Below are 27,973 nucleotides of genomic sequence, written 5' to 3'. Positions count from 1 at the left end.
ATCATATACATTATGTAGTGCCTATATACACAACCAGCAAGCCTATATAGCTATGCATCTGGTAAACACCAGTTGCATTAGGAACACTGTACAGTATTGTGATTGTGATAAATGGACAGTTATGTTACATGTGCGTAACCATAACAGCATAATATCACGCAGTATGCAGTAATCGAGAGATACTAATTCATACACTGATATATCTACATAGTACTATACCACCCAACGGGTTGTGTGCATCATTAACTAACGTAAAGTAATTAAACCACAAATCCATATGCTTGTTATTGTGTTGTCATTTTTCTTGAATCCAAATCAGGTAAACTTTAGTAAGCTGGCTTTTGAGTAGATTAATAATAATATTAATATTAGGTCTTGTTATTATTATTGTTGTTGAAAACACAGACTCTCGCTTCAACCTGTCGATTAGAAAGAATACGGTATTAGTTCAAAAGAAAAACAACAAAAGCCCTAAACTAGTAATTTCGTCGCATACAATAATGCGAAGATGATTACAGGAAATTTATGACCCGGCGCGGAGAGAGCTATTAGAAGCAATTAAACACGGCGATTCGGCGAATATTGCCCGCCAGTCCGCGTGCAAATGTCTACTAAAACAACCTATTTTTTTAAATACACAGGCAACCGATCACTACATAATTATTTAACCTAGTTAAATCAATCACTGGATACTATTTCTGCAACATTATATTTTATTGATTACCGTAGAAGAGCCACTATGAAAATATTATTCTAAAATACTAATCGAGACAAAAAATGAGATTGAATGAAAGCGATTGTGAAAGATGGATTTGCAGTGAGTATTTTGGTCCAAAATTGTAGACAATAAAAGCGATTTAGTCGAATAGAAAATGGTTATGACGATGGTGATACGAGGTATCTAATGGCCGTTTAAGTACAAACTCCTTTATAATCTCTGTTAAGTAGAAATAAACTACATATCGGGTGATGGCTAAGAAAACAGAACATTGAACACAATTGCTGCTCAGCATTAAATCGTAATATTACAGTTAATTGATTCATCCATGTTATAATGGATTAAAAGAAACAATAATGCTATTGAAATGGAAACGGTTTTTGTACCTTTCGAACAAAATGCCGATTTCATGCCACCACACGTGACACGTGTCAGTGCTTCGCAACCCTTGAACAGAACTTAAGGAACTCGCTCCCGGGAGCTGGGTGTGACTATGTGGATGCGGCAATGTTATTGCCTTAGAAGCCTACTCAGCTCTTAGGGGATCGGGGGTAGGCCTATAATGTATTAAGGTAATGATTATTAATTACCAGAACACTTATTCGAAAACATAGTGATAGGCCTAGGCCTTGTGGATACGAGAGAGATCAGGGGCCGCGGATCCAGGCCGGTATGGAAGAGGGGGAGTGTATGTACGATCTGATTGAGAGTCTCAGAGAAGAGCCTTTAATAGGGGTGCAAGTGGAAAATCTCCTTTAAACCACTAGCATCTTCATTAATCTCAGGTTGTATATGGCGTTTTAGTATATGATTGATTTTTACTATTTAGATTGGTGATTTTCTGATAATATTAACAAAACTATTTTTGTTACAAACAAGAGAGGGGGCGTACTGCCCTTATCGCGTAGGCCTACTCCCCTTACTACCCCTCTATCTGCCACTGAGAAATGACTGGTCAATAGCCGGACCCGAGTGGAGGTCACAAGTGTCCGATTCGCAAGCGCTGTGTTAACCTCTCTCTCGTGGACCTTTGATCGCAAGTGTTCGAATCTCAGGCGCTCTAAATTGTTTGCACTATGGAATCCCCTGCGAAATGCGGGTCTAAGTTTCTATAGCTATTAGGTTAGTATGTTCACGTCACAGTTTCCTTTTTATCTTTAAATTAACTTCCTGAATTGACAAAAAAAAATATTCGTCAATATTAATATCTTTATGACATGCTGTCTCATGCTGATTTATAATACTATCACGCCATTTTACTATTTCACGGATGGTCTAAGTGCCATTGTTCATGACATTAGCAGGAAATTATAGAACATGTTCCTAATCGTTAGACACCTCCTAAGTGATCTAATAATTTCTCAAACAATTAACCAATTAATCAGGGTTTTTTACTCTGTTCTCAATCAATTATGTACAGTACCTATACGATTCTAATGACTATCCATCCGGAATTACGCATGATTTTTGATAGTAGTCGTAAGCCTAATAATTAGGAATTATGGAACACTAAGTTGAGAAGTTAAAAAATGAATCTGTTTATATAATAGTTGAATAAGTGATTTATGAAGACATGTTTTTGGATTAAGTGACCTCAAAGTGTTTCTGCCATATAAATATTGCTACATCATCATTAGTTTGCTGGTAGGTCTAGGCGACTATTATTATATAATGTGAAATTATTTGGAAATGCTGAGTTGTTGCATACATTGTTGTTTTCACGGAGTTGTTTTAACTCCAAAAGGAGTTATTCTGTACCTAAAAAAATAAAAGGCCCGGTATACCACAACTAGGGTGTCGTTTTCTATCGCTCAGACGGGATAGCAACAATACAATTGCTCGTCGCCTAATAATTTACAGCATTGTTGTTAGCAGCACAGGAAAGATACATGGAGTAAAGTGTAATTACTCGAAAAGTCGGTAACCCTTTGAAGTGACGGGTCATTTTTTATATCGTTATTGAAAACCAGGTCGTCGGCACAGTAATTTAGAATCAATTAAAAATAGCCTACCGAGGCAGCAGGCACCAGCACCACGCAACTTCCCTCTCCGTGATTAGTCTATTACTGGAATAATATATTTTTTCAATGAACTCGCGTTGCCTGTCGTGACGCCCCACAAGGGTATTTGGTTGGGCGTGCGTCACTGTCACGTGATAGCAAACTTACCATATGTTATACTGTAAGCGATAATTCTGGTAATTACTGTATGAAGTAGGCTTAAAAGGTTCTATTGGCCTTCATCCAATGTAAAGCAAATAATGAAATCGTTAAATTAGTAACAAATACTACGATAATTACTGTTATTGCCACCAGGCCTATATGAATTACAAAATAATGATAGTCCTAACGTTTGTTGCAATATACCTAACAGGATAATATCAATTTATTTATGGGGCCTAATACAAAGGTCTAGGGCTTACACCTATATCATATAGGCCTAGGCCTATATTATATAGGTCTACCTACACTCTGCTCTTAAGTAAATTTTCAAATGAGACAATTCAAATGTTGGGCTACGAATCAACATATTCACACGTGATGTGAAATAATTGGGGGGTTTTTCCGAACCTCTTCCTCTCCCGGTTCTGAAAGTGTTATTTAAAAACAGCTACGATATTTTATGAAATGTTCGAATATATATATAATTATGTTACCTCTACCAAGCTGTCGAGCAGGTAGCGTAATTGTGGAATTGCTTGCTCCGAAATCAAAAAGTTGATGGACTGCCCCAGTACCCCTCAGCCCATTCTTATAAAAGCGTTTAGGTATCTGACCACACCATCCGGTGCAAAGATGGACAAATCTCAGTAAACTTTTTTGTAATGTTTTGTTTTCTGTTTTTAATTTGCATTCTAAAATGTTCTCTCCTTCTGGAGGATTGTTGAGTAAATTGAAATTATAATAGGCCTATATTAAGATATGGATTTGCGTCAGGAAAATATCTTAGGAGCGATCATCACTTCTAATTATAATGTAATAGTTCAGTTTTTATTATCTCCCCATATTGGTTTTTTCTATCATTTCAGATTCCGACAAATCCAGAGAGAAAGCAGCAAAAAGAAAATTACCAAAGGATTGTGACTCTATCGAGAAAAAGAAAAAGGCTCGGACCACGTTCACTGGACGACAGATATTTGAACTCGAGAAGCAGTTCGAAGGGAAAAAGTATTTATCGGCAAGCGAACGAGCTGAAATGGCGTCTATGTTAAAAGTTACCGATACTCAGGTGGGTAGGCCCAGGCCTATATCGTGCATGGAAATTTATCCATGTGTGTATGTACACATGTGTGCTATTCGATCGTATTTATAGTCATAATTTCTTTTCCTTTGTTACTTGGTTTTTATTATAATTTTTCATTTTAATTTCTTTGTTTATTTATATTTCTTTTGTTACTTGTGTTATGTTATTATTTTAACTTATAAATATATATAATTTTTTTTTAAATCTTATTTTTAACTTTGTTATTTTTTGCTTTTTTGTGCCTTTTTATTCTGCTTTTAATTATTTTATAGTCAATTTGATTTTAATTTAAATTTTTATTTATATAATATATCTATATGTAATAATTTCTTTTCCTTTGTTACTTAGTTATTTTATTTTTTATTTTTTTAAATTTTTTATTTACCGGTACTTATTTTTTTTTAATTATTAATTTCTTTGTTTTTCTATTTATATTTCCTTTGTTACTTGTGTTATGTATTATGTGTTATGAAATAAATAAATAAAATCAACAATTTTACAATTGAGAATGGACTAAAAGCATGCAGAATTCAATCCATACACACAATATCATCCAATCAAAATTGGGAATTCGTTTAAGAAACAATTGTTAATAACATAAATAAAACAATAAAAAAGAATAATATTAATTAATTAATAATTAAATATAAAACATTTTAACATCCTCCCGCAGTTACTATAATATAGGCCTGTATAGGTCTATATAACCTATATTGTATATATGCAACATAGGCCTAGGCGTATATAATATTGGAATTCAAAGCAATTATACCACATGGAATTCTAATGAAACGTAGGAGTAATTTCTCATCCTCTAGAATTGATTCCCTATTTCTTTTCACCGGCTGTTACTACGAAAGGCACCAAATATACTATAGAAATAACTATAATTAGGCTTATACCGGTACTCAATCAAAGGCATACGCATGTACCGAGTGGTCATCACGACTGGCGGTCAAATATTGATTAATATAATTGTCTGATCCGCACGCATTGTGACCACCTTGACAACCTATAGACCTAATTAAATACTCAGCACCTTATGTTACATTATCCACAATCAAATAGTGATCATTAAATCGGCTAATTATCCGCAATAAAATCGTGGTTTGATTAGTTAATCCGCAATCATATCGTAATTGTTAGCATTGGGATCATCCCATCCTGCGTAATCATACCATGTTTGATTTACGGTTTAGCGCATGTACGGTATATATTCGGCGAACAACGATAGATTGGTGAACAAATTAATTAATTTTAAATATAGTATAAATAATAATCAACGGGAATCACATTATCAAACCGATAGTTGAATTATTTTTCATTTACGTCAAAATCACGTGCTTACTGTCGGTACAGTGATCGCGCGCGCGTCTAGATATCTAAACGCCTTCCAAACACATAATTGAACCAAGGATATTTGCATTTCAGTAAGCCATTGGGAATAAATGGGGGGTCGGAATCAATTATGCTGTCAGCAGTTAAGAATACCACTCGTTTGTCAACACTCGTTCCGTATTCGTATTATTAAGAGAGAGAGAGAAAGAGAGAATAAAAAAAAATCACTTTCCGTTAACTAGCCCGGTGTTTTTTTTTCCAAATTGACTAATGATGATTCATTGAAATCGTCTGACAAATATAATTACTGATTAAATTTGAGTGAGTTATGCAAACTATAGAGAGGCGTATTAATATGGTCCTGTCAACTGCTTGCGTGTACCGAATTGACAATTAAAATTAAATATCAACTCCGTTTAGCTACTAACGATACTAGGCCTACAGGCCGCCTACATATTCTTTTCATTCGCACAATACCCATAGAGTTGATAGAATGTAAACATACTAATATTGATGCTGTGAATGTCAAATTATGAGCTTTAAGGCCAAAGCAAATTACCGTTTAGTCGTAGAAGAGTCTGATTCCTTTTTAAAGCGATGATACGCCGTCCTCGGTCGTCTGGGATTGAAAAGAGTCACAGGCGACCAAATGCCTAGGCCTACTGTATTTTCTCGTAGGAGTAAATTTAACATCTAAATAATTGACCAATCAACCCCACCTCTTATGTGACAAACGTCCACGCAAGATAAAACCACGCCCCCACACCACAACATTGACATTACCCTGGGGAACTTGTTGTGTCAAATGTGAGCGAATATTAAAGACATTGACACACCACCGTGGTACAATTTCAAGAGATTGTAACATTTAATTTTAATTTGAGTCTAAATGGATAAGTGGGTGGTAATCGGAACAATTGTGATGTCTAGGCCCTATGTATATTTTAGATTCCTGTTTAAATCGTCGTGCGTTACGCGCCCTTTGTTGCAGACTACTTTGCTAAATAATCTTACAATGAGTTGAATGTATCCTTGCGCTGGAGGTGTAAAGAAGTTCTTTCGTCAAAAGCTTATGCATTGTGAGCGCATTTTCCTCTTCATTTAACTTCTTAAAGTGCGTCCTTTGTAGGCCATTAGCCTAGAGTAAAAAACAACCTAGGCCTATTTTCCTCTTTATCGTGAGTGACTTGCAGAGGTTACGCTGAATGAACCTTCTTCATAGCCTCACTCCCCTAAGTTTAAAAGACAAACCAATCTGTTTAACTCAATCTTGTCACGTCGGTTGCTTTGTAAAATTATTATTTTCAATGTAGACATACTACAGCTGGCTACTGTGGGCCTTAAGGCGCGATCGTCCCTGAATACCTTTAAGAAGTTTTTCGACATATTAACATATTATAAGCCTATGCCTACCTGCCTATACACCTGTGTACATTGATGCTCCTTTTTAAGTACTGTCTTTGGTAACAGATGGAACACATAATTATATAAAAGTTATTTTAATTTAAAATATATTTTTTTTTAAATAGGCCTATTTAATATTTCCGGCTGATTGACGAGGCAAACAAACAACAGCAACAGGAAAAGCATTTCACAAATAATTGTGTCATCTTGGCTAAAGATGTTATTAAATAAATAAATAATAATAATAATAATAATAATAATAATAATAATAATAATAATAATAATAATAATAATAAGACAATCTTAATGATGATGATGATGATGACGATGATGATGCATGATGATGATGATTAGGCATAGTCCTAGAATTATGAAGATTAACTACTCATCGTTACTGTTGTTACTTGCGTTGATCATGTTTTGGATGTGGGCCTATTGTATTAGCTCTATAAGTACGGTATTGTTGCAAATGAACTGTTATGAACATCATTCTTCTCATCATCATATTCATTGTTGAAGTTGTTACGACGACAAGGAACTCCTTCGTGAAAATTCGTAACCGTGCGCGTTTGATCGTAAAGTCGACACATTTATTCGGTTGCAAATAAGGGGCAAAATCAACTTTTATGAATCTTCGTCAAACAAAAAATTGAGCCAACAGCCTGTTTGTTGACATGTTGGTAGCTGGAGAGCACAATGCTATTTTGATTCGGCCTGCGCGACACAACAGCTCGTTAACGGTAGGCTGATTTGACGCTTGAGAATTCGGCGATGAATATCCACAGGCCTAGGTCGTTCAAAAACAAATACAACAAACCAGACAATCTTTGGCGGATTATTGCGGCTTTTTTGAGACGAATACCCTGGAAATAAATCCGGATAAAAATAGCTGCGTTGTTATTGTTAATAAATACAATTTTTGACTTTCCTAATCGGTCCCAACGAATGATGGCCCTATAATTGACGATGGATACAATTAACTTTTTAACAAACAAAAACATCCGAATAAGAAAGTTAAATACTGTATAAATAGAATATTATTTGTAGAGAAAAATAAATATTAGCCTAATATTGGATATAATTGTCATATCTGTGGAGTCGCAGATTGGTGGACGGGAAAGGAAACCCCACTTCCTATTCAATTCTAACTAAATTCTAATAAATGATACCGTACAGCTATGCCATGGTTACCACACAAGTTCATAACACTTAAAATATTCATCCGTAATTTTTTCCATTTCAGGTAAAAATATGGTTTCAAAATCGTCGTACCAAGTGGAAGAAGTTGGAAGGAATTTCGAACTCAGAAGCTGCAGAACATAAGATTGGTGGACCAAAGCACTTGGAATCGCTAAAACGAAACGAGCAGCGGTCCAGCAGCGACGAAAACCGTCAAAAGCCCACTGATGACAACAGTGGTGATAGTGCTAACACTTTTGATACCGCAGGAACTAAACAATGCATAGAAAACGAATATATAGATAAATGTGACGAACAGCTTAAGAAGACAGAAGAGTTTTTAATTTCTAAGGAAACGGAGAAATCAGAATCAGAAATAGAAATTATTGGCAGTAAAGAAGAAGACTCAACATCAGAACAAAATTTGTATTTACATGATAGGTAGGGGCCTAATGAGTGAAACGGACAAGTTTGTGGCCCAAATTTTAAACTTATTTACGTAACTAGATACAATACGAAGATTAACTATTTTGTCGAGGCTTGTGTACTTGAGGATCGAGAGTTAAACTTTCTAAATTACAATTTAGTAACGAGCAGTCAGTTGCGAGAGTAGGCATGCCTATAACCGATAGAAACAGAAGTCAGTGTAGAAAGGGAATATGCCTATCTAATTACTTGTGTATGAAGTTTAAAATCTGTCTTTCGATTCATTCGTAAAGTAATTGGCACTTGAAGAAACTGATTGAAACAAGTATACACTTACAGACGACAAACACTACTTAGACAGAGTTGGCGGGAAAAGGTAGTATCTCGGTCAAGTAGTGATTACGAGGAAGGTGTGCGCCAAGAGCACATATGATGTGTTATCTGTTGATACATTATGTGTAAAACGTTGCAAACTTTTCAATTAAGCTGGATTTAGGACCGTGTGTAATACTCCTTATAAAGCATGGTGGAGTATATCTTAATTGATAAGAAAAACCGATGACGAGCCGCGGCTTAGAAGCTAACAAGCTCATCAGTTCGTTTTCGAACTTGATGAGATCATGCAAGGGAGCGAAGCGATCTACCTTGATGTTTTTCTTTCATTGATGCGTGGATTTATTAGCCTGCTGCCTGCCATAGATTGAACAAATGGGTCAACCTTAATTTAATTTTATTCTCCTAAACTAAGTATATTCGTTTGTTAGTATGTACGCCTACTTATACAAAGCACAGTTCATACACGCTTCAAAAACAAACCAAGTCAAGGCTGACGGTCTCACTATTGAAAAAAAAAAAGAAGAGTTCTGTGGCGTCACGCCGCGTGCGCATAAGACAGGCCGCGTCAGCAAACTTGAATGCGTTTGCGTCGCGTTTTATGCCAATGTTGGCGTTGGTGTTTACGTCATCAAAGTTCGTTTAAATGGCAGCTCTATCCGTCACTAGTCACGGAAATCAGAAAAAAAAAACCAATATAATGATACTGCATGGGTTTTGGAATGATATAAGTGGGCCTATCATATTTTGCCAACAATCGATAGAAGACACTCATTAGGAATTTATCATAATGTTTTAAAATACATAAAATCAGCTAAAGTACTTGTTACACGTAAAGCTGGGCGCTCACTGCGTCGTACAACGAATTCAACTCCGCTTTCTGTGTGCGCTAGACGACGCGACGCCGTCTGCTGATAATAGGTGCCAGTTTGAACGGATTGCGTGCGCGTCTTTGACTTCTTTATAAAATCGCGTCGGCCGACGACTGTTGATCGCAGTAAATGCCCGGCCCAACAACGAGCATAATCTCCATAATAAAAAGTTTAAACATACAAAAGCTCGTTACGGTACTGCTTTTGAAGAATTGATGAATTCTGTGAACGATAGACTGCCCGAAAGGCTTACAAGTTATATTATCTACTGAATGTAATTAATTCACAGATAGTTTATACTGTATTGCAAATCTATATTTTGTCTTGAAGTGAATAACTGTGGACGTATACTTCTTTGTAGCGTACGGACATTTTGGAAGCTCTACATTAATTTATTATCTAACTATAGCATCCTCACGCTAGGTTTGTAGTATTGTTTCCCGCCTGTTGAGGACTTGTTAATGTTTGTGTTTCGTCACACTTTTTTGTGATGGGTTTAACGATAAATGTGTGTACATAAATTGATGCCTAGATAACCGATATAAGTTGTACAATTTCAGGTTTAATAAAAAGTATTTATCATCATCAGCGAGTTATGTGTTAAATGTGGGTGGAATAGATCGACAAATTGATAAATTTGTCATTATTAAAGGAATATTGAGTGATGTATAAACAGAAACCCCCGCTTCAACTCCATAGCTTCAATTGACAGTTATCGTGATGGCGTTCATCAATTTTCAGGTGTTTATTATTGTTATAATTTGTGGTGTTAGATATGTCTTGGAAAACTAATATAGTACTTGCCATTCAAATTAAATGGAATAACCAAGGCCTATTCATTTTGTGGTTCAAGACATGAAAAATGTTGCAAAAATATATAAAGGCCTAATTAATTTGATACTCGTTGAAAATCATGAATTTAAGAAGAGTAATTGCATCGTCAAATCGAGGCCACGAGAAAGACATGAACAATGTTAATACGTTTTGAGAAAAATGGCGGTGCCTGCTGCCGGCTGCTTCAATTTCTAAGAAAAGAAAGAGATAAGTAGGCCTAACCGCTAACTGTGCAATATTGCAGGGCACCCTAAAGGAAGGGCAGTAGACCTAAAAAAATCGAAAGGACAAAAGAAAAAAGAAAGAACTAAGTTTGGATAGGAAAGTATGGAAGACTGCGACACTGTTATTGAAAAGGAATAAAAACAGAAAAAGTCACAGAAATAGGCATTTCTTCCCCATATACATCCAGGGGAAGCGACCATTAACGTGACAACCATCAAATATCAAATATCAGTGGCGGATCCAGGAATTCAAAATAGAAGGAACCGACTTTTACAGATCAAAAGTCTATACCACCTCATGGCACACTCAAACGTTAAATTGAATACAATGAATCCGGCACTGAATATCATGATGTAAAAAGAGTGTGTGACAGGGAGCGCCGGAAGAAGGGGCGGGGGGGGAGGCTCATTAGCGGCAATTAAGGAACTGGATGAAGTTAATCTTTGGAGATTCTATCTCTACCAGCCAGGCTTTTTTAGGTTGACAACCAAGGCAGACCAAAGGGAATATTCTTTGGGTTGTAATATAAATTTGAAAGAGAAAGAAATATATTAATAATTTATTAATATTAAAGTGGATATAAGCCTATATCTATTAAATAAATATTTAACATAAAAAAAACAAATTTGAGTAAAACAAATGTAAACGATATAAGCTAATAATATTTTAGACAAACGCTTAAAAAACTAAATTGTCTTGTTTCGTTTAGTTGTTCTCTCGCACACCTTGAACGTCTGTGTCGTTTAGGCCAAGTAAACGCAATTAAAGTACTGTACCTGCACTTACCATAACCAGGCAACTGGTAGTCCTGTGTGGGTTGCATTCTGAAGGCCAATTAACCAGCCGAAGTAATTAGGAATGAATCTCATCGTTAAAACGTTATTAACCGATTACCGAATTGCTCTGTGACGTCGATAATAAATCATTTTGGGCACCGAGTTCCTCTACTCGTTAATTTTCGAAGGATAATGACACTTCGCGCCTTCACCCCGCTCTCCTCTCTCCTCTCCCCTCTCCTCTTCACTGCCTCTATTACATTCATTAATTTGATCAGTTTCAATCCCTCATTATTTATTACCGTAATACCTCGAATTGAAGCCCTAGGCTTTATTTTTATTATTATTTTTTTTCGCGAACTTTGGATGGGCTTCTTTTCGAGATGGACTTCTTTTCGAGGCTACTTTTGCAAAATAAAGAGGGTGCTTCTTTTCAAAATGAATGCCGTAAATTATGTGAATTTGTGAATGGAGTGTATTAACTGGCTTTAAATCACCTACTTACTACTTATAAACCAAGCTTGTTTTTAATTTATTTTGTTTTTTTGAAATTCATGTGCAGTGTGTATATTGTACTATTTCGAAGAGAAGCCTATGATATCTTGAAAAGAAGCCCATCGAGGCTAATTTTGCAAACTAAAGAGTTGGCCTTCAATTCGAGATGGGCTTCTTCTCGAGATTAAGCCCACTGGGCTTCAATTCGAGGTTTTACAGTATTATGCTTATAAGTATACACGACATTATCATGAATTTATAATTATTATTATTTTCATTATTAAAATTATTGTTATTGTTAATATCATTATAATCAATATTGATTATTATTATTATAATTATTATTATTATTATTGTTGTTGTTGTTGTTGTATATTATTAGTACAGTGTTACTATATTATTATTATTCCTATTTTTATAACATTATCATATAGGCCTATTTGTTTTATTGCTGTTGTTGTTATTGTTAATATTACCTACTACGTGTTATTATTTTTTTTGAAATAATTAATAGTATTTATAGGTAAATACCGTAACCATTGCCTATCCGAATAAACAAATATCCTGCGAAATCCGAATAAAATACAAAGGCTTGATGATAAATATATACCAGTATCAACCAACTACGATGATGAGTATTTAAATGGTTGGTATACTTCGATGTTGAGGCAGTCAAACGGGAAAACACAAATGAGTTTATAATGCAGAAAACCATAGCAGCTTATCCTATATAATCCCGTGCATCTATATACAGGTATAAGGTCTGACAAAAATAGTTTTTACTTCAAATACAATTCAAATCAAAAACAACATGAATGTCTATAAATCCTCTTGTTCTATATATACAATATTTTTTATAAACACTGTATTTAATCTTAGATTTCCGTCAATAAAAAGGGATCTTATACAGTGTTTTTTTTTACAGGTAAATAGTGTTATTTGTAAAATATAAAAGTCACGGTACAACAGAGTATTGTACTGGTACCTGAGTAGGCCTGTTTTTGAAAGGTGGCCGATTTCTTGTACGAGCTTAGCTCATGTTTTGGTTTCCCCACCACACTTGAATTTGTCTTATTTTATCTTCTTTTTGTGAAATAAATTGAATACTTGATATTGAATACTACTATATGTATATCACAGATAATGTACCAGTATTTATGCTCAGCATGTCCACACTATCAAACTTAACTTTGTGTGATGTGCCCATATTTGGGATTGATGTTGTCATACCCAAATATGGGCGTATTACATCCAAATATGGGCTTATTACATCCAAATATGGGCGTATTCTTTGTCACATAAAATTTGGTAGTGTGGACAGAATTTTAGAACAAATTCTTTTGAACCATGTTAGGACGAGTAGGCCTATACTATAGAAACAACACTATATGTACGGTACATGATAAACCTAACCTACCCCCTCCCCCTCCCCCCATTTTCCACATAATACATTCGTCAACCCACACCCTCACGTAACGAAAGCTCTCGCCTATGCTAAATTCTTGAAATTTGGGAGTGGGGAATGCTTGGTGAATTCTTATGTAAGCGATCCTATTTCTATTTTAACATTGTGGTAAGTTCATTATTACCGTATTTTTTTACTTAAGTAAGGGCAAATCTGTAGATTCAACTCAACTCTTCTTGGAAGATTTACGAGAACATGGAAACAAATTACCCATAAAACACTGAAGCTGGTGATGGCTATACTTTCAAAACAAATTAAACTTTATTTTACTCGTCTCGAAAGATGTACAGGGTTCTTTAAAGTGCCCACAAGCCAATTGTATACACTGGACCTACGGTTTAGAGTCCTTACCCGAGAAGACTTGTTCCACCACCGGAACCATAGGCGAGCGTGCCGTTCGAACCAGCGCCGAATGTTATGGCTGTATGTCACGGTTCCCCTGTCTTAACCGCTCGGCCAATCGACTCGCCTAATAACCCTCAATATTTAAGTAGGTAGGCCTATAAGCAATTCTATCCCCAAACCGAACGCAAAACAAACAAAAAAAAAAACAAAACAAAACAAAACAAAAAAAAATCCAAACAAAAAAAAACAAAAAAAAAACAAAAAAAAAAAAAACATATTGATCATACTGTACTCATAAGCTTAAATATTGAGGGTTACTATGTGTTTAATCCCACAGCCGAGATTTTATAATTAGACCAAGCAAAATAGAAATGGAAATAGGTCGGAGAGCGATGATTTGAGCCTCATAATTAATACCGTATGCCTATAGTATGCGTTTGACATATTTTGTAATTACTTTCTATAATGTTTTACTTTGATTTTATCCTTTATTGCTAAGTATTATTGGAAAATCCAATTAATGATAACAATCAATTTAACCAATCGGTGATCGACACGTTGGGTTCTTAATCTGCGTAACTCATCGATCATCGCTAAAAACTTGAAATATATAATATCTTGTGTTTTTTTTTTGTTTTTTTTTTTGTCTAGTGCTTGTCTAACGATTTAATTTTTCCTCATCAAAATTCATAACAAACAATCATACAGTTATGCTTAGTTTATCGGTTTGAGTAACCGATGTAAGTTTTGAGGACAGCGTGGTTAATTGAGTTTCAGATTGAAACACGTGACAAAATAATTAATTATAAATAATGAGTTCTAAAATGTTACAAGTACAAGTTTAATAGTGGTCACATTGTCAATTGATTTGGCTACTTTGAACACTGATCCCAAGTATATATCTCAAGGGTTCAAGATATTTGAAGCCGGGATCTGGTTTCCATTAAAGAATAAATCGAGTGAAAACCTACCCTTCGATACTGGTCTCAATTTGCTACTTATATCAATTAATTTCTAGGCATACCCCATCAAACTCGAATGATGTATTTTAGGACACGGCCGCTGCCAGCCCGGCCAAGTATCTACATTATTTATGCGCTTGAGGTTCGGTAACTTGGAGATTACAGCTCTCGTGGGATTTTATCTTTTCGTTACTGCAGGACGGTTTGTTTATTTTTGTCTTTCAGTCGTAGTCTGCGGGGATTTAAATTTCTTGAGTCGCTGAAAATGATCTCTTCATTGAGATATCAACTTCATATTCCCGTCTTAAATTTTCCAGATGTAGGGTGTACCACAAAGAAACAACGAAATTACTAATAAGCGTTTTAAATCTTGACTCACGACAACCATAAACGTGTCTATAGTCTGCTCAGTGCATTCATAAACGTGTCGATAGCTCTCTAAGGACCGCAACGCAAAGTGTATTACCAATTAAAGTAGGCCTATTATCGACGGGCCAATTTGGTCATCTTGACATGAAGAGGTGGTGGTGGTGGTCCCCGTAATGAGAGGCCCACTGACCACTCTAAATATATTCTTAATGTCTATCACCAAACCCTCCTCGCATCGCGCACCCACGCCCACCGGCCCCGCTAAACGAATAGGCCTATAGGCCTTATAATCATTTACAAAAAAATAATAACACATTAATATAACTCCTCGGTGGTTAAGCCCTCCCCAGAAATACACTTGGATAAGATTGTACAGTATAACGATAGACTATAAGAAATGATCATTAAACTCCTTCAACATCAACAACGCACATGGACTCTTGTATGAAAACCAAAAAGTAAAATTAGATTTAACGCAGACAAATCAATCGAGGGACGAATGAGCGTACATTAAGCCAATCAATCAAACTCACCCGAACACAATATAATATTATCGCCTCGGCTTAACCAGTCGTCACAAAAATTGTCCACCATAAATAGGCCTATCCTCCGGCTTTGACAAATATTATTGTAATATTTCTTGACAATTTGGGGACGACATATAGGGAGGCGGGTGTCAGGGATTTGTTCGTGGGTGGATGTGTGTGTGTTGCTGTTTTGACGGATATCACTTATCAACTACACGAGGTAGAGACATGTTCATTTAATAAATTTCAAACTCTCCATACGAATGGTCTCTCTTCTGCTTATCAGCCACCTTTCACACTATAATCAATAGACCTACCCACCCCTAAAGATAGACTTAGACCTACCCACCCCTAAAGATAGTCTTAGACCTACCCACCCCTATATTGTCTGTCATAACACTTGGAAACCCTCGGTTAAATACATAAAATTGCCTATTTTAAAAAGATCAAACAAGTTATCTTCTTCCAAAGAGACACACATCGAAACAATTCCGTTTTTGATGATTTACAGATGTTATAATTAAATTGTTACTGCTGTGCTATTGGGGGTTTTTTTTATACAATAGTTAGGCCTAAAGAGGGTTACATTTTCAGCTTATCCTAAAAGGAAAGCTGGTATCCAGGGCGCTCTCAAATAAATGTGACGCTTTATAATCTAAGACGTATTAAGGCTTAGGAAGTGGCGTTTTAAAGTTGAGAAAAAAATCCATAGCTGTCACAGGATTTGAACACAGAACTATGAGATTGGAAGGCAAGCCACCGCCCTACATCTCCACTAAATTAATTGACGGTGGAAATTGTCATTCTTGGTTCACCCTTGAAAGGCCTACTGTGCTTAGTTACTAATAGGCCTTTGAACCAAGCACAGTACTGTAGGTATACGGTATACATAGGCATACGTATACAAAAAAGTAAGCATTTACGGTAGTTTAAATAATTCTACTGTTCCCTGTTTAAAAAGTAGGCTATATAAAAATAAGCAATATTATACTGAGCTATACTTTTGTTGTTGATTTTGACATGCCACCTATGTGTAATGATATCTCTGCTTTTTTTTTATATACTATGTTGATATGACCAATATTGCGCCTGTGTAACTAAATGGCAGATTACGATCATTTAAACCATAATTACTCTCTCATAGGGCCTAATATTAATTTAGATGAACAGATTATGATTATCTTTAATGTGTCTCAATATTTCGCCAACGTAGACAGTGACTCCATCTCAATTTATTCATGACCGTTGTACTGTATTGTTTTTAATGTGAGATGTTTGCTGTGTCATCATGTTTCTTTCGTGATTTTTGCTGGATGTTTCCCTTTGTATGTTATATTTTTGCTTCCTGTACTACAATTTAGCTTTGCTACAAAGTACATGATGGCTTACAACTTATTTTAGTAATCTAGTAAGGAATGATAATTGAAATATAGTGCATAAATGATGATGGCAATGATGATGATAATGATAATAATAATAATAATAATGGCTGTGATAGTAATAACAACAATATAATATAATCTCAAAGCAATATTTAGGTCTACAGTGAATGCATTCCTTTTTAAATGTCTTTTACCTTATCATGAATTGTATATTTTTATATTTCTCGATTGTTCTGATTGTATTTATACATTGCTGTTGTGTTTGAAATAAAAAATAAATGAATAAATAAAACAATACCGTACTGTACTATCGCGGTATACAATATTATTTTATATCTTAATATAGTTCCAAAGTACTGAGTACTGTGGTTACCATATGCAGTTATCATTTAAACGTCATACATGTTACTTTGTCATTTTAATTGTTCGATCTGCTCGAAGACAACAGCGTTATCGACATGACAGGGGGCTACGGTGATGATTAAATCTCATCTATTGGGACAGATTCCTTGTCACTTACAAGCAAACGCTATCTACCGATCGCTTAATTAAAATCCTTCAGTCTGCGACTCATTTTACAAATCATTTACTTTCATACATAAGTCACATACTTGTATCCAATTTTAAGGTCAGATCACATGTATTCATTTCGTGCTGTATGGACCATTAGCGTTTGACGGGGAATGAGATGTAAAATTTGATTACCGCCCTCTTTTGTTAAGTAATAAATCCATCGACTAGTCGTAAACTTGTATTGGCTTAATGTAACGGTATTGAGTTTTGCACTATAGGAAATAATAAAAACTTTAAATATTTATAGAGAAGTTTAGAAATGTAGCAAGTCATTCAATGGTAGGTTTATTTTCTGTAGCTTACAAATCAATGCTTTTTCCTAGTGAACTGTCAACTACTCATCGTAAAACAAGACGTCCCGTCATACCAAGTACTGTACAAGGCCCGCAAAGATTCTCTACAGCGTGAAAAACGAGTTACACAACAGTATTCGTTATTTTTTTCGTATTTTCTTGCGAAACTTCCATATAAGAAGCATTGCACCGTGATATTACCATAAGACACTGGGGTATAATGCTTACAATATATTTACGTATTTATTTAACTTTATTGTCTAAAAATCATATTCAAAATATATGTAAAGCTTACATATAAAACTACACATGACAAATATAAGCGTTTAGATCCGATTACAAGAATCTCTACGTAGGCAAGACACGTTGGGGCTAGCCCATTTGTTGGCCGTTCCTTATGGAATGAACTTCACTTATCAGGCTGTAGAGTAGGCCTTCTACTTGAAACAGTTGGACGTTTCAAATCTAAAGTACACGATTTTATTTACTGTTTTCCATCTCTCATCCTTCTGTTTTAATTATTGTTTAAATGAGCATCATCTCTTTGTAAGACACATGTGCCTTTAATTGATTGAAATGAAACTCCAAAACACTATTTTTCAGCAATAATAGTAAGAATTGTTTCTAAAGAGAATTGGCAGATATTTGTAAGCATACGTGACGATCACCATAACCAACACGAAGTGCTCAAGTACGATGTTTCTTGGAAAGTAATACACATTTTAGATCACTATTAAGTGATTGCACTTCCACAATCGTTATTCTGACAAACTGAATCACCGAACTACTTCACTACAATAGCATGAATACAGTAACAGGATTTTCAATAGGCAGTAAGTCAGGTCTTCTATTGAATCAATGAATTTAGATGCCGACGCTTGTATACAATATTTAACGTTAATTTCTTTATTAATTTCCGTACTGTCAAATACGATAAAACGGATACATTTTACTTCAGCTTTTATGCCAAATACGCACTTGTTTCCGATTTTAAATCTAATGATAGGCCTACGTCTGTGACTGTACCAACAAACCTGATAGTAGCCACAGAGGGCGCTAGACAGGGTTTGTGATCTCGCAGTTTAAAATAAAATATACACAATAAAAGCGGTGTGTAGTAATGGGAATACTCAACTGTTTGATGCATTATACAACGCAATTGAGACTCAAAATGTACCAGAAAACAACTGTAGTAATTTCTATCAAAGTAAGTGGACTGAGTGAATAAACCTGGAAATACTAGGAGACAAAGAAAACTGATATTAATACATGTACGAAGTTGATTACATTACTACACACTTAGCCAAAAATGACTGCAAAATATTCTTTGGTCACTAGAAACAAAATTATAGTAAAACAGCTTTTTTAGGCAATGACATTGTATTATTTTTGGTGGGTCACATTTATAAATGGTGAATGTCAACCCTTCTGATATTGGCAGTCTGCAACAGATGTCCTTGTCCTCATTATTTTACCATTCTAAATTTAATGTGCCTTGCAGTGATGGCATGTTAACAGCAGCCATTTGTATTTTTGCTGGGCCTTTCTTGGTCTTAGATTGACATAGATCCATAAATGTCTTAAACCTGTGATTAAAGTTATATAATGGTTGGTTGTTAAACACATCAGCATATCTGTTGGAAGACATGTCACAAAATCATAGCTTCTTAATCATCTACAATGGCTCCCTGTTTAGAAGCAATTTCTTAACAGAGATGCATTGGCCTGAGAGCTGTTGCAACCATGTGTACCTACACACACCTTAAGATTTAGCTTTAGTGTCACTTTTTTCTACTTTCTCCGCAATTACGATCACAGGGCATTTGCTAGCCATTCCACAAAAGGGAACAATCTTCTTGGTAAGGCCGACATAGCAAAAAAAATAAAATCGGTTTAAGACATACCTTTTCTAATTTGTAATGTATTGGCATAACTTGTGGTTTTAATTCAGAATTATATGGTCTGTTGTAACACAGAGCTTTTTGTATAAATACCGTATACTGTAAAGCCCTTTATTTTCACGCGCCCTTAATTTTCGCGATAAAACAACGATGGTGAAAATTACGGGCGCGCGAAAATCGCGAAATTCAGAATGATAGTTTTGTCATAGTTTTGTATTTATCAGTAGTTTACATTGTACACGCTCTTGGGTTGGTCTTGATTCAACAGTTGCCTCCTACTATAATCATTATCATTAAGTACTGCAGAAAGATTTTAAAATGTTTTGATTATGAGGCAAAGACATGATATTGTAATATTTTCCTTTCCAATTTTATTGACTATTTCCAATCTTTTCTCATGTAAGAACTGATGACTTTTTCTCAACGTATCCCACCGCTTTTGCTTTCACTGCTTTCACTCTACCTTCATCCCCGAACTTCTTTTCATAATCCAAGTATCGTTTGAAAAAGAATTTGATCTTTTTAGGCTGCAACTCCAGGCTGATGACTCTCTCAAACAAGTTCCTGCAAAAGAGGAAGAGACACTAATTTATTTTTTTTATTGCATATTATGCAATACTTTGGGAATAACATGTTCTAATAGAAAAATCCAAGAGAGTTTATTAGCTTGACCTCATGACTCAGTTGAGAGAGCAACCGAGCAGTAATTGCAGGGTCTTAGGTTCGTATCCAAAGAAAAACAATATTTTTTTTTCAAACCACAATATAACATCTTATAAAAAGTAATACTCCATTCCTAAATTAATAGTGTTTTTGGTTTAGATGTTTTGGCTGAAATATTTTGCCAATATAACAAAAAAAATTTTATTATATTTTTCCACTTGTTTCTGTAGATATTTCAAAAAATTTTGCTAAACAAAGTATAGAAGGCTTGTTGTGGTTGAGCTAAAGTTAAATTGAGAACAATCAAGACATCGCAAAATGTGAATAATACACTGACAAACCTTGTGTTTACAGGGTCACCTTGCTTGATGACCATGTCCAGGTAGACTGACCAAATATCTGTGCGCTTGGGGTAACTTGACAGGACGTTGTCAAACATAGTCTTCGCACGTTCCGGTTCACCGCATTTGAACTCCATCTGAGCAAATTTCACAATCACATCAACATCTGGTGTAAAACAGTGAGAGAATCTGATCATATTTTCCCACCTAAAACCTCCAAATTATACTAAAACTACATTTTTTGTCAGTGTACAGGGTTTGAATGCTTATGTACAGGGGAAATTTTGCAAAAGGAACCAATGTGAAGCTATATTCTATAATTGTTTCCATACATGAGGCTTTTTCTACTATACTTCTACTTCTAGCCACATGTATTTTTCTATTCTATTCTGTTAGTGAAATGGATTGTCAACTACAATCAACCAAGTGAAACATCCAATTCATAGGCCTAATAACGTAATATTAATAAGGATGTTATGCAAAACTAATAATATTATATTCCTTACCATCAGGCATCACAAAAATATTTTTCAAAAAGTTATACTGGCAAACTTACGTTGTTTGCTTTCAAGGCTCTTGAAACTACGCTGCATCAACTTATGCGCAGCGTCCTGTTTGCCATTTCGCATTAAAAAGGATCCGTAGTTGATCCAAACATCTTTCTCCGAACGGAAACGCTTCACCATCGTACCGAAAAGCTGATCAGCCGCCTAGATTGACATGTAAGTTATGAAACAATTTTAATAGTGGTATGCGTTAAAATTCCACTGTGAACATCGAGTACAGATTCAAAATATCTCCACTAATGAGACATATCAATTAAATAAATAAAATACCTTTTATACCAATTACAGTACATATATATACACATCAATTAAATAAATAAAATACTTTTTATACCAATTACAGTACATATATATTATGCTTTTATATCAACTAAATAAATGAAAATAAAATTATACAATGAAGTATAATCTCATTTGACCTGCTATGAAAATGTCATATTTACCTCATTTTTATCTGTTCTAATATAAATGCTAATAAGTTGTTGGAATACTTTGATTGGTTCACACTGCTGCAGAGCTCTCTCAAAAATCTTGATTAAGGTTTCCTCATTTCCATAGAGATTTTCAAGGTTTAGGTAGGCTACCCACACGTTTAATTTCTCTTGTTCTTCCCTACAAAGAAAAATATAATTAATCGAATCAATGGGATCATGCTAAAAATCTAAAATATTCTTGTTTATTTGAAGTACAGTATACGAAATGAACTTTTCCAGAGTAATTTCCAGGTATTCTGTACCGCGCCTTTTCTGGCGCATACATAGCGTTAAAAAGCGTGCCTCCCGAAAGCATGTGTTGTCCCACAAAACGCACATGGTTTCGTAATTTTCCACCGTTGTTTTGTGGGATATTAGCAACAAAATCCAAGGGGCGGGGCTTAGCTGACAGGTCCATTTTATAAGTCAATTTACATACCTAAAATTGATAGTTTCCAGTGCCCTTTCAGCAACAGCTCTTGCTTTCTCAGCTTCTGAGTTTTGCAGGTGGAAAGCCATGTACCGGATCCAAATCATTGAACTGTTTGGTGAGCTAAGAACCAACCGATTGAAATCTTCAGCTGTCTCTGGTGTACGATCTTCCTGCATCAGAGCCTGCTCAGTCTAATTTAATCAATTAGAAAATATATAAATTAGCATTTATTATTTCGTATTGTTTTAACGTAGGCCTTCGTTTTTTGTTGTTGATTTTATTGTTATTGGCGAATTTCATTTTCTGTTGGTTAGGTATCGAAATAAAATAAATCAGTGAGCCAATCACTCAACCAATAAACTGATCAATAAATCAATCAATATGCCAATCAATCAACCAATCAAATAATCAATCAAGCAGCCAGTTAATTTATCAACATACCAATCAATAAATCAATCAATTTGTCAATCCATCAAACAGTCAGTCATTCGATCAATCACTCAATCAATCAATAAAATTAAAAGACAATAACACTTACACGCTGGATTTCTGCTTCTTCATTTTTCTTTTCATTCTTCTTCTCCTTCTTTGCCCTTTTCTGGGGTGGCTGTGGAGAATATTTTTATTAAAATACAGTAAAACATCCATTTTACGAATGTTGATTTTACGAATAGTCGATTTTACGAATGGTCTTTGCCCCTGATGACGCCATCCTCAACCAATTATTACAGTAAAAAAAGTCTAATTGCTATATTAATGTAATAAACCTACCCAGAACAGCAAACTACCAACACAAGTGTTGTCAGATTGTTGTCGGATTGACAAGTTTGTTGGGGTCAGCAACTTACTTGACATCGTGAATGCTAGATATGATCGCCAAACGCATGTAAACAACACAATTCGGCCATAGAACATACAGATGTTTGAATACGCGTTAAAATAATATTTTGTTAAATGGAAGAATGCCAGTGATTAAAATAATTTGGTTTTTATCGAAGGCAAATTCAGCTAGGCTCTAGTGCGGTAGACCACGCTGCTGCACTGTCGGTTTGTGCTAGGCCTGGCAGCCGTCAGCATATCGGCGCTCGATGGCAGGGATAGCTAGGCCTAGGTATTGGAAACTGACACCCGATCTAGTTTACAAATTTTTCAATTTTACGAACACCCCTTGGTGCCAAGGGGTACGTAAAATAAACGTTTTACTGTATATATCATAGGATAATATAATATTGTCTGAAAGTTATGAAGGATATTTTCACTTAAAATCTGTAAAAATGTGATAAAATCTTTTATATTGTTTGTTGAGTCTAATAAAAAATATGCCCAGATTAATCATTATAATGAGACTTAAGCTAAACCCAGACTATCACATTTTCTTTGACAAAAAACTGCTGTATGTCCATATTGCCCATATATGGTAAGGATGTTCCCATATATGGTCATGTGATTTTTTTTCAAATAAATGTTGATAGTCTGAACAGGGCTTTAGTCCATCCAACAATTGTTGATTCAGTCAAGTACCACGTCATCTTCCTCTTCACTGCTAGACTCATCATCACCAGCACCTAGTTTAGACATTTGTCCAAGTTTAGACAGATCCACATCCCAGGAAAACCCAGATGACAGAGTAAGCCTTGGAGCTGCTGCTGCTACCATCTAAAAACAAACACGGGGAAAAAATAATAGAGCATAATGTCAAAATTCCAAGTCATTATCTACATACATTAATTAACATTATTTTAAGATTAATAGATTGCTAACTAGGGAAGACAGAAACATTCATATAAAAACAAAATGGCTGCCACGGCAGCACAAGAGTGCCAGTGTATGAAGATTAGCTGGATCAGTGTCAGGTTACTAATAATAATACAAGTATTCAAAACTTTAATTATTTCATCGTGTTTGTAGAAACAACCATAAAAATTAAAATGTGGACAGTTCTATAGTTCAGTTTTGACTAGGAGAATTGAAAGGGAACATTGTCAGTGCATGAATGTTGCAGTCAGGATGAATTTGTGTCACCATGCTTGCTTGCTTGCCTGTCTGCTGCCTGACTTGTAATGACTTCAGTATTTGTGAGCATGTGTGGACCTAGTCTTACCTCATCTTCAGATTCATTTTCCTCCATACCACTGTCGTCGGATTCTCGATTAGCAGACGTCTTGCGCTGCCTTTTTCTTGATTCTAAAATGAAAAGAAGACTTACATTTATACTGTCTGCATATCAGTGAAAATGCAAAATTCAAGAAAAAGTTATATCTTTTGCTAGGGGTTTTAGAGTCTTTATTGGGATGAAATAATATATGTATATAATTAAAAGGATATAAAATGAATAAATACATCTCACATAAAATTAATATGAATAATGCATAAAAATAATTAGCATATTGACCTTTCTTAGAAACTTTGAAATGACCTCTAAGATGTTCAGGTACTGCATCTGGCAGCTCCGTGTCCTTTGGCAGCATAGACAGCGATACCTTCTCTTTATCTTTGTTCACCCTAAAGAAGATAAAGCAATGCATCAGTCACTGTGAATATAATGAGAAGAAATACTGCACACTGGAGGATAAATGCTGCCCTCTAGTGGATTTCCTACTCTTGAGAATAAATGCAGCCCTCTAAAAAAAATTAACTTAGCATTCTGGAGGATAAGGTACTTCCTTTATATTATTGTTGAACTTACGCTGTTGGATGTAACTACACTTTAAAAAAATATAAACATTTTTTTATGAGTAAGAAAACAAAATCTAACCTGAGAACTTTGACTGATACAAGTGTACCGACTGGAAACACAGATGCAAAGTCTTCAACATAATAACTTGATACCTGATTAAGTTTCACAGTCCCAGTCACCGTTCTAGACAAGCTGCGGAAAAAATATACTTGTTAATATGTTTCCCGGTTATTCTTTGTTTTATTATGTTCATCATTGTTTCATATAAGCTTTGTCTACAGTATCCCATTTTATGTGACAAATGATGAGGTGATTACAGCCAAATATGGGCATATCACATTTTTGATAGTGTGGACAAAGATTAAAATGAAGCTGCTCTTCATAGCAAATCACAGGATGAAGGGCAAAGGATGTTTACATTTGCAACAAGCATTAAGGAATAACATGGGCTAACAAGAAATTATTACTTTCAAAACATTGGTAATATAGATTCCATTGTCTTTGCTTACCATACAAACAATGCCTGTTCATTACATTCAGATACGTATCCTTTGACCACCGATCCTTCCTTGACATCATCAAGGGTCATGACCTCTTGATCTGCACCAGGGTCATTGTGTTTACTAATGCGTGAAGGCCGCAGTGACAGCACCACATGTTGTCTATCTTTGGCATCCAAAACAGCACATCTATTCAAATGAAATATTAAAATTCAAATTACCAATTATTATTTACTAATACTAATTAACTAAAAATATTCTACAGATTTTTAATCTAGCAAAATAAGTTTAAGAACTGCTAGAGATAAAATATTCAAAAATAAGAATTTAAATACAATTTAAAATATTACCTCACATACTGATCTTCTTTATATCCCTCCAGAGGGCGGTCTTTAAAGTGATCTCTGATATCTGTGATGAAAACACTACCAAAGCACCCAAAGGGTAATTGAATACACAACCGATCGGCTAGCACCTTTTTTACACACCCATTTACTACTGATTTTTCCTTTACTTCCTTCTTTTCTTCTCCTAAATAGCAAAAGATAATTAATAGACAAAATATTTTTAAAATATTAATAATATTAGTATTTATATTATGCCTTTTATAATCCAAGTATAACTGTTCCTATTAATTGTCTCCCTATTACATCATTTCCCTGCTTACACCCCTCACTTTGCTCTAATAAAAGACATAGGTCACCTGTCATTTTGAATATCCTAGATCAGCCTCTGATAATCATCATAACTACCATTATCATAATCATCACTACTATTATCGTAATCATTTAAGACATTTTTATCGTCATTGTATTCATAATAATGTAATAATAATCATCATCATCATCATTCCCATCAGCATTATCACTGTACAAATGAAGCCATCAACACATCTAGGCTCACCTGTCATCGTTAGCTGTAGCACCTTCTCTTCATCATCTAAACCTAAAACCTTTGCTTGTATGGCCTGTCCTGACTTCTTAAAATGCCTCACAGGCTCCGTCAATACCGACAACTTCTTGGAGATGTTCAGACGATGAATCTTCCCGCCAACATATGGGGTAACATGTACCCAAAGAATATTGCTGCAAAACTGCAAGATAATAAATATCAATTAAAGTGGCGACCGTCCTACATGCTGTGAATTTTTTAAAATTATCTTTCATGCACATAGCCATTTAAAGAACACAAAGTACAAATGACCATGGCTTAACATTCAGTCTGAAGTGTAAACTAGAGTTAATCGTTTACCACTGCATTTTACTTTTAAACATGAACTTATTTATTTACACTACTTCAATTATTCAATTTCATTTCATTTATTTTTCTCTCATAAGACAAGCTTAACAAACAAAACAAAAATTGCAATTGAAAATGGTGCTGAAAAGTTGGTCTCCCCAAACATCATTTCAAACAAACAAATATTCCATAAATTTACAGTGAGTTAGGATAAATATATTAACTTAAGATTCTAATATTAAAATTTACTTTAAAAATGTTAATTTATCACACCAGAACATCATTTCAAACAAAAAACATTCCATAAATTTACAGTGACTTAGGATAAATATATAAACTTAAAATTCTCTAATTAAAGTTTACTTTAAAAAATGTTAATTTATCACAGCAGATTAACATTTTTAAAAATCAATGGATATTTCATATCGCATATACAATTACCAATGGTTATTGCATATGAGAGGAGGATCTACCTGTTGGACAAAGACAGTGACCGTTTGACCAGGCTCAAATGAATGCAATTGTTTTTTGGCTGACACATGTCTTTCAGGAACTTCATAATCTTCTTTGATTTTACTGAAAAATAAAAATTTAGATGGTAAATATTAGAATGCAAATCATGACTATTATTTATATTTTCAATTACCTTTAAAAGTAGTTCATTAAAAATTATAGTTATTTAATAATAATTATTTCAACACAGTAATTATCATGAGCTTAATTATTATTCTTTTCTTGTTTGTATGAATTATAAATAATAATACAGTAATTATAAAGAGCTTCTTGCCAACAAGGCCTCTAAGCGCTTCACACTATTACCCCCGGTCATTGGATCAAGCACATATGGAACGCATACTCAGCTCCCTGGGGAGAATTCCATGATGTTGCAGCTGTAATCTGCGAATTTTTGTGTTTGAGCCTACAAGGTAACCCGCTTGTACTCCTGGGTGGAGAGAGATAACCGTAGGTAAAGTGCCTTGCCCAAGGACACAAGCAGAATGCAGAGCGAGGGATTGAACCTCTGACCTCAAGGTTGGGAAACAGAACCACTGAATCTAACCCATCTACATATGAGTAGTATATTGTAACCTTGGCAACTAAGGAAACCCTGCTTAAATATACAAGGTAAGCTAACCATATATTGAATTACATTGAAGTTTATTAGCTTAAAACAAACAGTGTATCTTGTTGATGTGTACCTTGGCTTTATACTAAGCTCTAGGCCTAGTTGAGTAAACTGATTAGTAAGAATCAGACTCTTGTTCTGTTTCATCTCCCTGTAACCAATAACTCGTGCTTTCAACTTTGCCTTTAACTTGAATCCATTGAGAACAGTTTTACCCTGAGCAAAGAGAAACATGGATGTTAATTACATATATTTTTTACATTAAAAAAAAATGAATAGCAAAATATCAATTAAT

At 34.8% G+C, this 27,973-nt stretch overlaps 2 protein-coding genes across 3 annotated transcripts in view; one reads left to right on the top strand and one right to left on the bottom strand.

The window, feature by feature from the left end:
• The window catches only part of LOC117102602 (homeobox protein engrailed-2a-like), a 22,684-nt gene extending 12,586 nt beyond the window's left edge, over window positions 1–10,098 (top strand). For both annotated transcript variants that reach the window (XM_033242962.1, XM_033242961.1), the window contains 2 exons: window positions 3,747–3,946; window positions 7,947–10,098. In XM_033242962.1, the coding sequence (XP_033098853.1) occupies window positions 3,747–3,946; window positions 7,947–8,327 (581 nt within the window). In that variant the 3' untranslated portion in view covers window positions 8,328–10,098. The remainder of the gene's footprint in view (window positions 1–3,746; window positions 3,947–7,946) is intronic.
• Window positions 10,099–17,987: 7,889 nt separating this feature from the next.
• LOC117102600 (protein RRP5 homolog) overlaps window positions 17,988–27,973 on the bottom strand; it is a 34,202-nt gene continuing 24,216 nt past the window's right edge. Inside the window, exons 21-35 of the mRNA XM_033242958.1 lie at window positions 27,752–27,894; window positions 27,026–27,128; window positions 26,217–26,406; window positions 25,664–25,844; window positions 25,323–25,502; window positions 24,892–25,005; window positions 24,529–24,638; window positions 24,238–24,320; window positions 23,658–23,792; window positions 22,675–22,743; window positions 22,143–22,327; window positions 21,674–21,842; window positions 21,221–21,374; window positions 20,665–20,830; window positions 17,988–20,224 (exon numbers count right to left, since the gene is read on the bottom strand). Coding sequence (XP_033098849.1) covers window positions 20,056–20,224; window positions 20,665–20,830; window positions 21,221–21,374; window positions 21,674–21,842; window positions 22,143–22,327; window positions 22,675–22,743; window positions 23,658–23,792; window positions 24,238–24,320; window positions 24,529–24,638; window positions 24,892–25,005; window positions 25,323–25,502; window positions 25,664–25,844; window positions 26,217–26,406; window positions 27,026–27,128; window positions 27,752–27,894 — 2,151 coding nt within the window. The 3' untranslated portion in view covers window positions 17,988–20,055. The remainder of the gene's footprint in view (window positions 20,225–20,664; window positions 20,831–21,220; window positions 21,375–21,673; window positions 21,843–22,142; window positions 22,328–22,674; window positions 22,744–23,657; window positions 23,793–24,237; window positions 24,321–24,528; window positions 24,639–24,891; window positions 25,006–25,322; window positions 25,503–25,663; window positions 25,845–26,216; window positions 26,407–27,025; window positions 27,129–27,751; window positions 27,895–27,973) is intronic.

Source organism: Anneissia japonica, unplaced genomic scaffold, assembly GCF_011630105.1.
Source record: "Anneissia japonica isolate Jap-2015-1 unplaced genomic scaffold, ASM1163010v1 scaffold1489_len2284818_cov182, whole genome shotgun sequence".
In the NCBI taxonomy this organism is placed as follows: domain Eukaryota; kingdom Metazoa; phylum Echinodermata; class Crinoidea; order Comatulida; family Comatulidae; genus Anneissia; species Anneissia japonica.
The sequence above is the reverse complement of the archived record's forward strand: the minus strand, read 5'-3'. Positions and strand labels throughout refer to the sequence as shown.